At 40.8% G+C, this 17,730-nt stretch overlaps 1 protein-coding gene and 1 long non-coding RNA gene across 5 annotated transcripts in view; one reads left to right on the top strand and one right to left on the bottom strand.

Annotated features, from left to right (window-relative positions):
- The window catches only part of rassf4a (Ras association domain family member 4a), a 28,362-nt gene that overhangs the window by 9,005 nt on the left and 1,627 nt on the right, over nt 1-17,730 (top strand). For all 4 annotated transcript variants that reach the window (XM_082556291.1, XM_082556290.1, XM_082556289.1 and 1 more), the window contains 6 exons: nt 10,983-11,089; nt 11,759-11,829; nt 13,924-14,093; nt 16,118-16,219; nt 16,539-16,590; nt 16,744-16,865. In XM_082556291.1, the coding sequence (XP_082412417.1) occupies nt 10,983-11,089; nt 11,759-11,829; nt 13,924-14,093; nt 16,118-16,219; nt 16,539-16,590; nt 16,744-16,865 (624 nt within the window). The remainder of the gene's footprint in view (nt 1-10,982; nt 11,090-11,758; nt 11,830-13,923; nt 14,094-16,117; nt 16,220-16,538; nt 16,591-16,743; nt 16,866-17,730) is intronic.
- Nucleotides 8,184-9,708, bottom strand: LOC309719890. The gene is made up of 2 exons (XR_014280347.1): nt 9,233-9,708; nt 8,184-8,828 (listed from the first exon to the last, which is right to left on the bottom strand). It is a non-coding gene; the product is annotated as an uncharacterized lncRNA (long non-coding RNA).

The raw sequence follows: 17,730 nt of genomic DNA, 5'->3' as shown, positions 1-17,730 counted from the left end.
GTTGTCAGCCACCTCCTGTACATGGATGACATCAAGCTGTATGCCAAGAGTGAACGAGACATCGATTCACTGATCCACACTACCAGGCTATACAGCAATGACATTGGAATGTCGTTCGGACTGGAGAAGTGTAGCTGGATGGTAACAAAGAGAGGGAAGGTAGTCAGAACTGAGGGGATTGAACTACCAGAAGGCAACATTGCAGACATAGAGGACAGTTACAAGTACTTGGGGATCCCGCAGGCGAATGGGAACCATGAAGAGGCCGCTAGAAAAGCTGCAACCACCAAGTACCTGCAGAGGGTCAGGCAAGTCCTGAGGAGTCAGCTGAATGGTAAGAACAAGATCCGGGCCATCAACACGTACGCCCTGCCCGTGATCAGGTACCCTGCTGGGGTAATAGGCTGGCCAAAGGAGGAGATAGAAGCCACTGACATAAAGACAAGAAAGCTCCTTACCATGCATGGAGGGTTTCACCCCAAGTCCAGCACCCTGAGGCTGTACGCTAAGCGGAAGGAAGGGGGCCGGGGACTGGTGAGTGTCAGCACCACAGTCCAGGATGAGACAACGAACATCCAAGAATACATTGGGAAGATGGCCCCAACTGACCGAGTGCTCAGTGAATACCTCAGGCAGCAGAAACCCAAGAAAGAGGAGGGAGACGAGGAACCATCATGGAAGGACAGGCCCCTGCACGGTATGTACCACCGGCAGATAGAGGAGGTGGCTGATATCCAGAAATCCTACCAGTGGCTGGACAAAGCTGGACTGAAAGACAGCACAGAGGCACTAATCATGGCAGCACAAGAACAAGCTCTGAGCACAAGATCCATAGAGGCTGGGGTCTATCACACCAGGCAAGACCCCAGGTGCAGGCTGTGTAAAAATGCCCCAGAGACAATCCAGCACATAACAGCAGGGTGCAAGATGCTAGCAGGCAAGGCATACATGGAACGCCATAACCAAGTGGCCGGCATAGTGTACAGGAACATCTGTGCCGAGTATAACCTGGAAGTCCCGAGGTCAAAATGGGAGATGCCCCCAAGGGTGGTGGAGAATGACCGAGCTAAGATCCTGTGGGACTTCCAGATACAGACGGACAAAATGGTGGTGGCTAACCAACCGGACATAGTGGTGGTAGACAAACAGAAGAAGACGGCCGTAGTGATCGATGTAGCGGTTCCGAATGACAGCAATATCAGGAAGAAGGAACACGAGAAGCTGGAGAAATACCAAGGGCTCAGAGAAGAGCTCGAGAGGATGTGGAGGGTGAAGGTAACGGTGGTCCCCGTGGTAATCGGAGCACTAGGTGCGGTGACTCCCAAGCTAGGCGAGTGGCTCCAGCAGATCCCGGGAATAACATCGGAGATCTCTGTCCAGAAGAGCGCAGTCCTGGGAACAGCTAAGATACTGCGCAGGACCCTCAAGCTCCCAGGCCTCTGGTAGAGGACCCGAGCTTGAAGGATAAACCGCCCGCAGGGGCGTGCTGGGTGTTTATAAAAATAAATAAATAAATAAAATTACTGTTCAAAATGGGTCAGCTGTTCAAGAGTCCCCACTGCCATCAAGAAGGAGTTAGTGAGTCTGGATGTTCTGGATTTCGCACTCCTAAACCTTCGTCTCGAGGGCAGAAGTGTGAACAGTCTGTGTTGGGGGTGTGTGGGGTCTTTGAGAATGGAGGCAGCTCTCTTCTGGACTCTGCGACGGTAGATGCTCTGCAGAGAGGGCAGCGGAGTTCTGATGATCTTCTCCGCAGTTGTTATCACTCTCTGCAGGCGTTTGCGGTCCATAGCAGTAGTGCTGCCGTACCATGCAGTGATGCAGCTAGTCAGGGTGCTCTCCACAATGCAGCTGTAGAACCTGCTGAGGATCTTGGCCGACATACCAAATTTCCTCAGCGTCCTCAGGAAGTACAGCCTCTGCTGAGCCTTCTTGACCAGCTGTGTGGTGTTCAGTGTCCAGGTGAGGTCCTCAGAGATGTAGACGCCCAGGTACCTAAAGCTGCTCACCCTCTCCATTTCAAGGCCCCAGATAGACAGCGGTGGGTGAGGCCTCCTCTTCTTCCTCGTGTCCACTATCATCTCCTTTGCCTTGTCAGTGTTGAGGGTGAGGTTGTTGTCCTCACACCATGGCACCAGACTGGCTACTTTTCTCCTATAAGCCGCTTCGTCCCCTCCAGTGATGCCACCGATCACTACAGTGTCGTCCGCGAACTTCAAAATGATGTCTTTGTTGGAGTCACCCACACAGCCATGGGTGTACAGGGTGTAGAGGATGGGGCTGAGGACGCAACCTTGTGGGACACCAGTCGGAGTTGGAGTGTGGGCTATGTGTGTGATTTCTGTATTATTACCGAGGGGCAACCTCCAGAAATGAAGCCAATGTGGAAGTGCCACATGAGGCTGGTTTTGGCCTCCATGAAGTTTCCCCACTCAGAACCACTTTGAGTGGGTGAATGACTCTTACGCAGCTATCTGTATACTGAAGTCTTAGGGATAGTGGATATAGAGCCTTTCTGAGTTTAATTAACAGATGCCTGCTAGGCGTCACCATCACAGTCAGCAGAACGTATGAACAGGTAACTTTGACTGGGGGGCCTTCAGCTCACGCTGCGTTGCTATTCTCCCCCCAGAAAACAAACAAACATATTTCAGTTCAATTCAGGTTTATTTGTATAGTGCCAAATCACATCAACAGTTGCGCTAGGTGCTTTACATTGTAAGGTAAAGACAGAGAAACCACAACAGTCAAATGACCTTCTATGAACAAGCAGTTGGGTGGCGGTGGGAAGGAAAAATTCCTTTTCTTTACCGGAAGAAGCCCCCCAGCAAAATCGGGCTCAGGAAGTGGCGGCTATCTGCCTCGACCCAGTGGGGCCGAGGGGAGGGAAACAGGACAAAGACATGCTGTGGAAGAGAGCCAGAGATTAATAATTACTAATGATAAAAATTCAGAGTGGTGTATAAACACACACACTGAAAAAGAAACACTCAGTGCATCATGGGAAAGCCGCAACAGGTTCATACTGTTGGGGATTTCCCATGATGCACTGAGTGTTTCTTTACAAAGAAAAGATTCAGGGTCCCGTAATCCAGGCCTAACTATAAGCTTTATCAAAAAGTACAATTTCAAGCTGGATCTTAAAATTAGCAAGGGTGTCTGTCTCTCAAGTCCAAATTGGGTGCTGGTTCCCCAGAAGAGGATCTGAAAGCTGAAGGCTCTATTTACAGAGGCAAAGCAAAGCAAGACCTTTCAACCGAGAGCACACAATATCCTCAACACATTTTCATTTGTTTTGAAATTTTCTGGTGGGGTCATGCTCTGGAAAGTACCGCTCATGTATCGTTGAAGCTAAAAAGAGGTCATTTGTCTGCTTGTACAATTTGTTTCAAAGTCTGACATACATAAGCCCACATTATCAGTATCCTCCTTTGTCATGCTGCTTATGACTGCTCCAGAAGCACTAAACTACTGTGAACCAAATCATTAAAGTGAGCTGGTACTGCAATAACTTCACTGTGATATGGGTGTTTTAACCTTTTCATTACCATATTGTATGAATTAGTGTAACTTATAGTTAAAGTATAGCAGTAGAATTCAGCTGACGGGGCACAGTGACTTTATTGGGTGGGTGTGGACCCCTGAGGCCCGTTCATAACGTCAGCAGTGCCTCACTTCCACTACTTTAAGTGATTAAACTGGGCCTCTTCAGTTTGTGTGTGCTGTTGGTGCGTATTTGGAGATTTTTTTTTAATTGACTTCTTTAACTAATAATATGGCCTGTTGTGTTGTACAGACTACAGAAATCTGTGCTTCAGTTTCAGTGAGGGAAATTCCAGTATTTTATTAGTCTTTTACTTATGATAAAGGTGCTTTTTACCATGCATTAATTATAGGTAAATGTGTCTGTGCATTGCATCCATACAGTTTACAAATGCAGCTTTCTACCCAGGTTTATTAGTGTTAGCTGGTAACTTAGAACTCCACCCTCTTGTTCGCATGTGGTCACTTCTAGTTCCAAGAAACCAACATGGCAGCATCCAAAAATTCAACACATCAGAGAGTGGAGCCCCAAACCCATTGATGATGTCATAGTGGCTACAGACATATGTTATTTTGCCTTTGGTTATTACTCAATATTCCAGTTAACAACACCAGCAGCAGCAGACACAGAGAGAATTTGTGTCACGGGCATAACAAGACGATGACGCATTCACAGTGACAATGACTCATACACATAAGCTAACTTTACAGGTCACACATCACCAACTCTTACTAGATTCATATTACTTATTTTTGTCAAGAACAATGTATTTGCTTTCTTGATAATTAAATATCAGCTTTATTGTAGTGGTAAAGTTCAAATGCTGTCTTATTTTAACTGAAAATACACTCTTAGTGGAGAAATATTGCTCAGCAGTAATGTTGATGCAAGGATAAATGAAAATGAATTATGTCTGTGTTTAGCTGCATGAGAACTGTTGACAGGGACTTTTGTTCGGGTGCATCACTGAATCCTAAATGCTAATTTTGCTGGCAAACAAGCTACTCAATCTGATTACCTAAAGCTGTTTTCACTCAAATGCTGGACAATGACAAACATAGTGGCCATGTAGAACAAGAAAAAGTGCCTGTTTTCACAGCTGGATGTACTCCACTTGGTTTAGGGTTAAGAAGCTGCTTGGGTCAAGTGTGCAGGGAGCAGGACACGAAGCCCAGCCATTTGCTGTGAATTCTTCATACCACTATCTGCTCAATTCTCACGCACCCACTGTTTGTCCCATTGTTTAGATTGTACTGTGAAAACAACCATTCCTTAAAACAGTTCTGCTAGGTGAAGCTTTAATGTGCTTCTGCATGGTTGTTGTCAAGTCTGTCTCTGTTATCATAGAGTAAGTACAGTGTAACACACATTCAAAACATTACCTTTTGTTGTTTTCCTGCTTGTCTGAGTTTCAGGATTTCTTCAACTATTCTTAATCGCTCCACCTTACAAGGTGTGTACAGAAAGACTGACCAGTGCCAAGAATTCAGTCTTTTATGATGGTCGTACTACAGGAAACGCAGGAATAAGTCATAAAATAAATAAATCATCAAGCACTTTTTTTTAGATTATAAACATAGTTGCCTCTACCAGTGAGATTGTGCTTTTGGTAGTGTTTGCATATGTGTGTGCCATTCTGTCTATAAACGTGGTAGCTCGAAAACCTTTGAATGAATTCTGATAAAACTTTGTAGGGGTGGCGAGTGGGGTTGTGTTAACAGTCCGTTGAAATTGGGCTCACATCCATCAGGGTCTTCAAGGTCAGCCTAATGATTTATTGGTGGAAGTGCTACCAAAGAGCCTTAGAACTTAGAAACTGTATAAAGTGTGGTATGTATTGTCAACATATACAAAGTGCTGTATAGAAATAAATAATATCATGCCACATTTAACCTCTGACCTCTCCTTCAAGTGATAATAGTGCTTATTGTCATTGTTTACATTAACAGCATATATTGATATATCAAAACCAGTTTAACCAGTACCACATAACAATTTAAATGCATGTCCAATAATCCCAAATATGAATAATTTTTTGAAAAACTAAAAAACTTGTGATCAAAAACCTTTTTAACTTGATACTTCTCACTGAACATTTAAAGGACATTTTAGTCAAGACATCTTAACAAATGAATGCTACACATGTATTAGATCCACATAAACAAAAACAAGTAAAGCATAATTATACTCAAAATTATGTCAAGTATATTTAAACGGATTTCAGTGGGGCAAATGACAAAAGTCTGTATGTTGCACTCACTTTTATTGCACTAAAAACATCCTAAACTACGTTTAAAAAGAACAAAGAAAAGGATATTAATATATACAAAATACAATACTGTCCCCTTAAAAGTAAATACTGTCTTGGTGGAGGTTTTGTTGGTAAATGAAAGTGAATTCCACATGGTTTCACCTTGGAGTGAAAGACCCCTTATCTGATTCCAGGAGGAAACACAATCCTCTTGGAGTTGTGTCAGAAAGGGAAAAAAAGAAAACCCTGCAAATTGAAATACGCCGAACTACCCGCTGTGATGACCCCCTGTGAATAAGGAAGCAGCCGAAAGTAGTTTCTTTGTTTTGTCAACTGTTATCAAGAGCAATCTGACCACAGGGTCATGCTTCATCTTCATCCACCGAACAGTAGATATTTTGTAGATACGGCTCACAAATATTACACTGTACTGACACTCCTTGATTATAAGATAAAAGTAGAAAATTCCTCCTGTGAATTGCTAGAAAATATGTGTCTGTAATTAGACAAAGCCAGACTTGCACAATCATTCAGGTTGTCTTTGGAAAGACATATGTGAAGTGGCGGTTGGAGGCTGCAGAGATATGTGTTGTTTTTAAGAATCACTCATGATCAAATTCTAAAGGTGTAGTCAGGTGATGTGTATTAGTCATACTGGAGGAGGAGATGTCAGGTGCTTTGAGGTGGAAGTTTAGTACCATCCAGAATAAACAACCCCAGGACCTGTGAGAAGAAAACAAATTCTAACATGTACACTTTTAAAGAGTATCACTGCAATATCTGTAATAATGCAGGTGTAGACTGCCGGAGGTGTCAAATTCTCCTTTCACTCCTCAGATTGCAGAGCTAAGTTCCAAAACATGCTAAAGAGCACTTCAGCATCTGGGTTTGTCTTAAACGTAAACGGTGGATACTGTTTGGGTGTATTTTTCAGACTATAAAGGCTACCACACTGTTGTATGGTGCAACGGTTTCAGCCTGATCTAAGTAAACACTGGGCTCACTTCAGCCACTCCTGAACGTTGCACAGGAGTGGTAGGTTGGTTGGTATATAATATTGCTCTATTAACCTCCGGTGTCCGTCAGTGAGTATATAGCGCACTCTAGTGGCCGAATCCAGGTTTTGAAATGTAGCCCCATTTCTCACCGCTGGATGTCACTAGCATGCTGAGACTAAAAGAGGTCAACGGAGACGGGGGAGGAATCATCCTGGTAGATTTGTAGCTGTGATGGAAGAAGTTTGAACTTAAGTTGAAGCACAGTCAAAAAAAAAAAATTAAATGGACCATTTACAAGTCGTGCATAAAAATTATTATCATTAGAATTTACTTGGGGGCGGGACACTCACTAAAATGCTTTCTATAGAATATCTTAATCCATGTTCTAACATCCGGTTAAGGAAATCCCAGAAAGTTGTTTCTGTTCATCTGGACCAAACGTTCTTCCAACTGAAAACTCTACGTCCAGGTGAATGGAATAAACCTTTTGGGACTTCTATAAAATAGTTACTTATCTTTAAATATAATTACATGTTATATTCTTTGGATCATCACCAGTGATGTTTTAATATGTAAGCATTTTACTACAAATGTTGTTACTATATCTTTTGTTGCAGTAGGTCAAAGGATGTCATTTTAACTACAGCTGTAGCTTTGGTATGATACTGCACAATATTTCACTATATTTATATTTATTATAACACTGAATAAAATAGAATATTCAGTTGACAGAAGTATCAGCATTAAATAGATGCTCCTGCAGAATGCTGACTTTCATATTTTTATATATCAGCTATCAATACTTTAAAAAAAACATGTAATGTACTATTTTAATATTGGTTTAGATTAGTAGTGTATATTTGTCCATAGAGTGTGAAAAATGTCACTCCTTCCCTTTTTTCACTCCATTACTTTCCAGATGTCATCAGTGGGTGTTTGACTGTTGATCACATGATCACATGAGTGTCTGTTTATTTTAGCAGGAGAGTTGGTCTGCTATAAGAACGATTTCAGATTTAGAATTTACTCATTCAAGTGTTGTTTTAAAATGTTTACCTCTGTTATATAGTGTAGATGAAGTACAGAGTAAAATTCTTTCTGTAACAGGGTTTGACTAAAATATGTGCTGCTTGCCTGCGGACACAACCTCTCACACTATGGATGCAAATAACAATTGTTGTTATTGTCAGTAGACTAGGATCATCTACCTTTTTTAATAAGTAGGGTTTAATTTGACAGAAAACCAAAAAAAAGTCTATCAAAAGATCTCAGACGTTTAAAGAGGTTTTTTTGTTTTTAGAGAGTGTGACTTGACACACAAAAAAGAGGGTTTTTTAGTCATCATCTTCTTTGTGGATTAATCTCAGAAACAAAAACATGCTACTTCAGATTCTGTTGATTATTTTACTATTTTATTGCAAACTATAGCCTTTACATCTTAACAAAATATTCCTGTATGTAAACATGTAGAAGTGCAGGAAAATAAATAAGTCTTCGTTTTGCTCATGAGTCACATAGAGATTTTATCACTGAGCAAATACCAGCAGTTCACTTCCTCCTGTGGCTCCTTGTTTGGATACTCCAAAGTACCTCCAGGGTTTCCCACAACAACAAACAAACCTCTCTTTAAGTCCTTATCTGTCCAAACAGCCAGTCTACTGGGTCCTTTCCCTTGCAGTCACGTTCTCTGCTCATCCTGAGGGAAAAATCCTCTGTGCTGCTGTTTAGATTCAGACTGGAAGGTCTGGAAGTCCTTAATGTGCGCGGAGACCCGCGAGGTGCTGAGGCAGAAACTGAGAGCTTCATCTGAGCCTTTGAGAACTGCCGCAGCCTGGGGGTCCTCTGGAGTCTGACAGGGCCGTAGCTTGGGGCCTCAACAGGTCGGGCAAGAGCCTGGATGCTGGTCATGTAGTCCTCTAGAGACTGGGAGCTCTGGGTGGACTGGGAGGATGAAGGGTTGACAGGCAAGTCCTCAAGTGTCTCGGTAATGGTTGGCAAGTGAGGCAGAGACAGCAACAACTGTCTGCGTTTCATGCTGCAGCGGAGAGGAACAATAAAATAATTAGACTCTGGGAAGGGGGTTCTTTTCAAGAAAAAATCAAAAGAAATACAGATTATAGCTGTAATTTCTAATATTTGACAACTTATAACTGTGCTGCTAAAACATCTGACATAATCTGTAAACATCTCTAATTACACTCATTACCATTTTTTTTTAATTTAAAAACAGGAGCTAAACTGAAAGATGTTTCCCCCTTTCCTTATTCTGTATTGTTTCCTGAAAATAATTACTTCCAAATCATTAACTTAATTTTATAACTCTTTAGTTAATGTTGAATACACTGCTAGGATTTCTCTAAAAATAACTTGTGGGGATAATTCATTTGTAGTCCTGAGGAACAGCTAATAATGAAGAAGTAAAAGAGGAATCATTCTCACCTTTGATACTTGTGTTGTAGGTTTGACATGCAGAGAGAAATAGAAGTGATGTCCAGTCTTTGCAGTTGAGTCTGAGTGGACTGGAGTGTGTATCCAGCCTTTATAGAGGCACGCTGCAGCAGAGTGATTAACCGCTAGCTCCAAAAATAGCTCAGCTGACCTAACTCGCATCTGTGTGAATTTGTGTGCGTGCACTTGAGGGTGTGTTCATGCCTGTTCAGGAAACTCAGGAGTGGTGGGTCAGCGAGGTTCAGTGGTGCAGCTGCACTGAATGTTTATATTTCCAAAACAATGAAGCCCCGTGAGCGCCTCCAGAAATCCACTTTCTGTCTCTTCTTTCCACTCTTTAACATTTATGATTGTTATCATTATGAAAATGAAAACAAGCATAATTATTCTTTCAGTCATTTCCAACCATTATGCCTCCTCCTGATCCCTTGTTATAAAACCAACAGAAAAAAATACACAAACGCACACATTTTCAATGCAAATCAACTCATTAAAAGTTTAAAAAAACAAAACATGAGGATTATGTCTGTAACGGCTCAGACGCCTGTAAAAATTGTTCATCATGTGGTTACTTCAACAATCAGTCTCATGCACACAAGTGAAATGCATGAAAGCAGAGCATACACGAGGATGCATCACATGCAAGCTGCTCAAAAAGTACATAAAATATCTGCCCTCTAATATGAATTGTTTTGTTCTTGTTTAATTAATAATTAATCTGTTTGAGCTCAGTGAAGCCACATGTTTGTATGTAACACCTCCTTAATTAGAAGAATCCATTAAAATTTATTACATTTCAGTGGAAATGATTCAATCTTATTGGAATGTATGTAAATTGAAATGTCAAAACTTGCATACATTTAAAATTCTCTGTGACTTATGAATTCCAGATATATTCAGCCTTTTCCAATGATTTTACTTTTTATTACATAAAAATTATACTTTAAAAATCGATGCTTGTTGGTTTTACTGGTGTCAGCTGAGCAGTTGGGCTTCTGAGAATTAGGAATTATTTCTTATCTGTGTTACTTTGCTGTTGAAACTGCATAATAATTTGATTCATCAGCTTTTCCCCTCAGCAAATCTGTTAAATGATATTTATTGTATTTCTGGGTAATGAATTAGTTATAGTGATGATATAACAAGTTGTTTCAGGCAAGCGGACGTCCTAAAAGTGTGGTGGATGGCTGTTATCACAGTCACAGATGTGTGGTATCTGATTTATCATTGATCTAGCTTTAATACAAAGCACATAAACCTTGACTTGTTGTTGAACCTCTGGATTTATTTTTCATGTTAACACGCCGAAGGCCCTTGATTTCTGCTTTAGTTCTGCCTTTTGTGTTTTGCATTTAGCTGTAAAAGCAAACAGTTTTGTTTTCTACATCCAAAGCACGTACGGCATAGTTTCCAATCTATTCTAATTTTAGAGTTTCACTTTTTTTTCTCAACAAAAACAACAAACTCTCCCCCTGCGTGTACGTGACCCACAGCAGTTATTAAGACTTTGTTCCATTTCGGCCCTCCCAGACGTGATTCATTCTTGTAAAAAGGATTGTGTGACACGCCCTTTTTTTCCACAGTTTCTGAGAGATGACAGAGCTCACCCTGCAGCTGTGAGCGAATGTCCCAGCACGTACACCTGATATTAAACCATGGTGGCTGCAGGCCAGCAGGATATCCCCTCTGACAATGACTGTTGATAATTTGTTGTCATACGTGTGTTTGTGTCTGTATGCAGGAGGATGGAGAGTTTGTTCTTGAAGGGCTGCTGAACATCTACTGGGGTCTATGTCGACCAATAAGACTTCAGATGTATGATGACAATGAAAGATTTCGTTTCAGCAGGTATAACGACCTAATTAAGATGCCAGCTTCTAATTTCAGTCCATTTCTAAGCACTTTGAAGCCAAAAGCCAATGATATGTTTCTGAAGAGAATGATTGGCAGTTTCATCAATACTCAGAATAATTAAAACAATTATTCTACTTTTGAGCTAAGCTAAGCTAATCCTCTTTTTACTGTAGCATCATAATTATCTGAAAGATGCTAATCTGCTCATCTAGCCGTCTGCAAAAATGTAAATCCATTGCTTACTTAAGGCTTTCAATCACATCTCACCAGTTCAGAACAAGGTAAATACAATAACTTCACATAAACTGTAAAGATACATTAACCTTGTAAAAGCCTGAACTATGACATTAGGTGCGAGAAAATTCTCATTTTTAAAACTGGAATGTTTATGGAAATGTCTAACATTAAAAAAGTAACTATCAATTTGCAGATTTGACTTGTAATTTCTATTGTATTTGTATCATACTACAGTTTAAAAATTGCTACGTCTGACATTTTTGTGCAACGTATGGCTTAAATATGTATTGTGCAATTTAACTGCACACTGCTAACATCACACTGATAATGTAAAGATAACATAAAAACTCATGTATCAAATATGATACGCTTGGTGTTCGAGGTTTAAAAACTTTTCCCTTCGTTTGTCTTCTACAAAAACGGCAGATTTACCGTGGCGAAGCAGGTGTCAGCAGAGTCTAATAATAACTCGCTTGACCGAGAAACCGGACCAGCAGGTGAGTTTGAAACACGTGCGGCTATTCTCTTTCACACACACACACACACACGTGCTGGATTAGTTCAGATTACACACCTACTGAAGGAGATTATGGTCCCACAAGTGCTTCATTAAGCACTTTGGTAAGGTAGACTCACATGTTGGGCACATACGATCAAGAGATGCCACTGAAATCAGATCACCAGCTCTATAAATAACCAGTTAGACTTGTTAGAAAGGCCTCAAAGCCATCACTAAGCGGTTTTGATAGCATCTGTTTTCTCACAGAAGCACCTTATGACTAAAGGTAAACAACGCAGCATGAATCACCACTGAATCAGTGGTTTAACATTTTGTCATACAGTGGTGATGTGGTCCCCATTATATGACAAAATTAAAAAATATATGGAAGAAAAAATGAATATTCACAACTAATACTATATGATCTACTTTTTACTGTTATAAGTTTTGTTAGATTGTGATTGTAGAGTTGTAGTGTACTGGTGAGAGTCTCAAAAGCTAATTTGGAAAACTCTTGTTAACTTGTAGTGTAACACTGATTTGTCAGAGCTAGCTCTGAGGAGCAAGATTTGTCTGACTTTAACACCATATTAATAGCTGTTTGATTTATGATTGATTATTGGAAAAATCCTGGACATTATTGTATTTATTGAACTATATAAATTGCTTTCAAAAAATTAACTGAACAAGGGTGCTGATAACAAATCAAGAAATCATTTTACTTATTGATGCTAATAATTGTCTCATAATTGGGAAGAAAATACCACAGGGTGAAAACTAGGCTGCTGCTGCTGCTCATGTAAAAAGAATGTGTCAGCAGATGAATAGTTTTTATTGGATATAAATGTATGAAATATGTTCTCCCCTAACCCCAAAATGATTGTTCACATATTTTAATGTTACATTTAATGTCAGTATGAAGCACAGGCTATTGAATCTACACTCACTGTCCACTTTATTATCCCAAAAGGAGGTCTAAGCCAGTATAACCATTACTGGATTAGACCCCCTTTTGCCTTCAGAACGGCTTTAATTCTTTATCCAGAAGGGTGCTAGAGACAATTATGAGATTTTGGTCCATATTGACATGATAGCAACACACAGTTGTTGCAGGTTTATTGGCTGTACATCCACAACTCTCCTGCCTACCACATCCCAAAGGTGCTCTATGGGATTGAGATCTGGTGACTGCAGAGAGTGCAGTGAACTCACTGATATGTTCAAGACACCAGTTTGACACGATTTAGGTTTCGTGACATAGTACGTTATCCTGGTGGAAGCAACTATCACAAGATGGGTACACTGTTGCCATAAAAGGACAGACATGATTATCAACAAAACTCAGGTTTAAATGTCACCTGCTCAGTTGCCACTAAGGGGCCCAAAGCGCACCAAAGAAATATCCACCCTGACAATCCACCACCAGCAGCCTGAGGGGTTAATACAGGGCAGGATTGATTCGTACTTTAATGTCATTTACACCAAATTCTATATTATCTGAATCTTGCAACAAACACTGACTCATCAGACCAGGCAACATTTTTCCAGTCTTCTATTGTCAAATTTTGGTCAGCTTGTGTAAACCGTAGCCTCAGTTTCCCGTTCTTAGCTCACAGGAATGGCACCTGTTGTTGTCCTCTGCTGTTGCTTCGAGATTCAACATGTTCTGCATGCCTTGGTTGTAACAAGTGCTTATTTGAGTTACTATTCCCTTCCTTTCAGTTCAAAGCTGTCTGCCGAATCTCCACTGACCTCTGACATAAACAAGGCATTTTTACCTGCTGCTTACTGGATATTTCTCTTTTATGGAGTGTTCTCTGCAAACCCTAGAGATGGTTCTATGGGGAAATCCCAATAGATCAGTAGTTTCTGCAATACGCAGACCGTCTTCTCGGGCACCAACAACCGTGTCACGTTCAAAGTCACTTAAATGTTGTGGTTGGTTTTGAACTTAATAAGGCTCTCTGGACTATTTCTCTATGCCTAATCAGGAGCTGCTCCTACCTTATTTGGTGATTAGGTATTTGCAGTTGAATCAATGTACCTGTGTTAAAACAGGTGTGTTTTTTCTTTATGTGTCTCCCTCAATGAGGTGGTGACGTGGGTGGTCAGGATGAGGATGACTCTCCTCAGCTACTCAGGACCAGGAGTGATGCTTCCTTCATGCGTGTTCAGAGGAGGTCAAAGACTCACACTGCCAGAGACCTGCAGCGCTTGCGCACACACAGGTTCTCAATCAACGGCCACTTCTACAACCATAAGGTACATAAACAGAACACGCATAACAGTACACCCGTTAATGTTTCTGGTTGTTGACACATCTCCAGGTGCAGAGGGGCAGTGCTTTCCTGTGTGGGTGTGCCTGTGCTTTTGCTGAGTTTTACAATAGCCAGCTGTGATCTCATTTCATTAATGTGCCACAGGGAGGAGAAAAAAAGGGGTTACACTGTGTTCCTGCATCAGTCTCTCAGATACAATACAGTGGGGCAAAAAAGTATTTAGTCAGCCACCTATTGTGCAAGTTCCCCCACCTAAAATGATGACAGAGGTCAATAATTTGCACCAGAGGTACACTTCAACTGTGAGAGACAGAATGTGAAAAAAAAATCCATGAATCCACATGGTAGGATTTGTAAAGAATTTATTCGTAAATCAGGGTGGAAAATAAGTATTTGGTCAATAACAAAAATACAACTCAATACTTTGTAACATAACCTTTGTTGGCAATAACAGAGGTCAAACGTTTACTATAGGTCTTTACCAGGTTTGCACACACAGTAGCTGGTATTTTGGCCCATTCCTCCATGCAGATCTTCTCGAGAGCAGTGATGTTTTGGGGCTGTCGCCGAGCAACACGGACTTTCAACTCCCGCCACAGATTTTCTATGGGGTTGAGGTCTGGAGACTGGCTAGGCCACTCCAGGACTTTCAAATGCTTCTTACGGAGCCACTCCTTTGTTGCCCGGGCGGTGTGTTTTGGATCATTGTCATGTTGGAAGACCCAGCCTCGTTTCATCTTCAAAGTTCTCACTGATGGAAGGAGGTTTTGGCTCAAAATCTCACGATACATGGCCCCATTCATTCTGTCCTTAACACAGATCAGTCGTCCTGTCCCCTTGGCAGAAAAACAGCCCCATAGCATGATGTTTCCACCCCCATGCTTCACAGTAGGTATGGTGTTCTTGGGATGCAACTCAGTATTCTTCTTCCTCCAAACACGACGAGTTGAGTTTATACCAAAAAGTTCTACTTTGGTTTCATCTGACCACATGACATTCTCCCAATCCTCTGCTGTATCATCCATGTGCTCTCTGGCAAACTTCAGACGGGCCTGGACATGCACTGGCTTCAGCAGCGGAACACGTCTGGCACTGCGGGATTTGATTCCCTGCCGTTGTAGTGTGTTACTGATGGTGACCTTTGTTACTTTGGTCCCAGCTCTCTGCAGGTCATTCACCAGGTCCCCCCGTGTGGTTCTGGGATCTTTGCTCACCGTTCTCATGATCATTTTGACCCCACGGGATGAGATCTTGCGTGGAGCCCCAGATCGAGGGAGATTATCAGTGGTCTTGTATGTCTTCCATTTTCTGATGATTGCTCCCACAGTTGATTTTTTTCACACCAAGCTGCTTGCCTATTGTAGATTCACTCTTCCCAGTCTGGTGCAGGTCTACAATACTTTTCCTGGTGTCCTTCGAAAGCTCTTTGGTCTTGGCCATGGCGGAGTTTGGAGTCTGACTGTTTGAGGCTGTGGACAGGTGTCTTTTATACAGATGATGAGTTCAAACAGGTGCCATTCATACAGGTAACGAGTGGGGGACAGAAAAGCTTCTTACAGAAGACGTTACAGGTCTGTGAGAGCCAGAGATTTTCCTTGTTTGAGGTGACCAAATACTTATTTTCCACCCTAATGTACGAATAAATTCTTTACAAATCCTACCATGTGAATTCATGGATTTTTTTTTTCACATTCTGTCTCTCACAGTTGAAGTGTACCTCTGGTGCAAATTACTGACCTCTGTCATCATTTTAAGTGGGGGAACTTGCACAATCGGTGGCTGACTAAATACTTTTTTGCCCCACTGTAAGTGCATGTTGTTTTTGAACAGAGTCCAGGTACATAGTGAGAGATTTCCTTTCTGTTTTAGACTTCCTGTGGAAAATGTCCAGGGCACTCAAGCCTAGGAATCCATACTGAAGTGTTGATGAAGCAAAGCGCCTCTACTAGTACTCTGTATTCTACATGGGCATTTTCTGTTGTGAATTTTTCCATTATTGTGTTCCAGACATCTGTTTTTACTCCAGCCTATGGTTCAGTCACTAACGTAAGAGTAAACAGCACCATGACAACTGGCCAAGTCCTGAACCTGCTGCTACACAAGTTTAGGGTGAGCAATAAAGATACTGGTCTCACTTCAAGTTGATTAAAATCAAGTATTTACCTTATTAATGTATTCATTTGATAAATTTTATATACTTGAAAATGTGAGTGAAGTAAGCCGTTATTATCATGGGTGATCATTTCGGTAAATCAGTGGTAAACTGGATCTTGCCACTGACAAACGCACAGTGCTAGCCTGGAGACAGCTACAGTTTCATAGGCAGCATACTCAAGGAAACCAGTCCTTCTAACCTGCTGGCATAACAGCAACATTGTTTTTGAACTAAAAGCTTTCTATGCCTGCCTTAATACTTCTGTCTTCTAAGGTGGAGAATAAAGCTGAGGAGTTTGTTCTTTACATGGTGCATGAGTCGGGTGGTAAGTGAGACCTTTCAATCTGTGTTGTTGTTTTTTGTTTGTTTTTTTTTAATTAATTTGTTTATGTTTTTTTTATTGTGTGTGTGTGTGTGTGTGTGTGTGTGTGTGTGTGTGTGTGTGTGTGTGTGTGTGACTTTGCTTATGACCTTGCAGAAAGGACACGACTGAGGGTTGGTGAATACCCACTGGTGACACGTGTGCTTTATGGACCCTGTGAGAAAATTTCCAAGATCTTTATCACAGAGGCAGACCTGGGAGAGGAAGTCACATATGATGTGAGGATGGGCTTAGTGCCACTACTCTTCTTTTATCTTGTGCACATGACTTCTTTTTTTTTTTCTTTTCTCTTTTTTCTGTAGACGCACAACAAAACAATGGCTCAATGATAGACAGTTGGGTTATAATTAGCAAGCTGAGAAAAGATTTCCTGTTTAGGGACTGATGTAACAATGGCTAACATGACTAAATCTGTGACAACACTGTAATATAAATAAGGTTGCTGCTCGGTACATTCCCCAAATAGTCTATCATTTGAATCACTCTAAATTAAGAAAGGCAACACTATTTTTCCACAAGTAAACAAAAGTTTTACCTTTATTTAAAATAATAACTTAAAGCCAAATCTCACTTGTCTGATTTCGGTTCATTGTTCATTGACATGTCCTTTTATTATTGTCGTGTCATCTTATAGTTTTTAAAAGATTAGAGTTTTAAACAAAATGCCAAAGTAATATTTATTCCCAGTTTTCTCTGGGTAAAACACAGAAGTGACTTTTGACAATTTGTATTAAGACAACTGAAAAACTGTTCAATACGTGTTCAGTTGATTATTTCAAATAAAGTTGAGGGCTTTTTTTTCTTGGAATAAATATTTGTTGATTTAAGTATTTGTAGTTTAAAGTATATTTTATTTTGTTTGTGTTATGTGCTAAGAGTGTGCATTTGGTTTAGCAGTTTGATTATCACTTTCTGCAAAAAAGTGTATGTTATGCTATGTCTGGGAAAATTTAAAATAACACGATAAATATCCATTTTCTGAGCTCCCTGCAGGCAAAACAACAATTTAATAATGAACAGTAAATGTCATATTTATTAATTTTTTTTTTTTTTAAACAGAGTATAAATTAGGATTAGAGTCCC

This window comes from Aulonocara stuartgranti, assembly GCF_965226115.1.
Source record: "Aulonocara stuartgranti genome assembly, chromosome: 13".
Classification (NCBI taxonomy): Eukaryota; Metazoa; Chordata; class Actinopteri; order Cichliformes; family Cichlidae; genus Aulonocara; species Aulonocara stuartgranti.
This window is presented reverse-complemented; position numbering and strand designations above follow the sequence as displayed.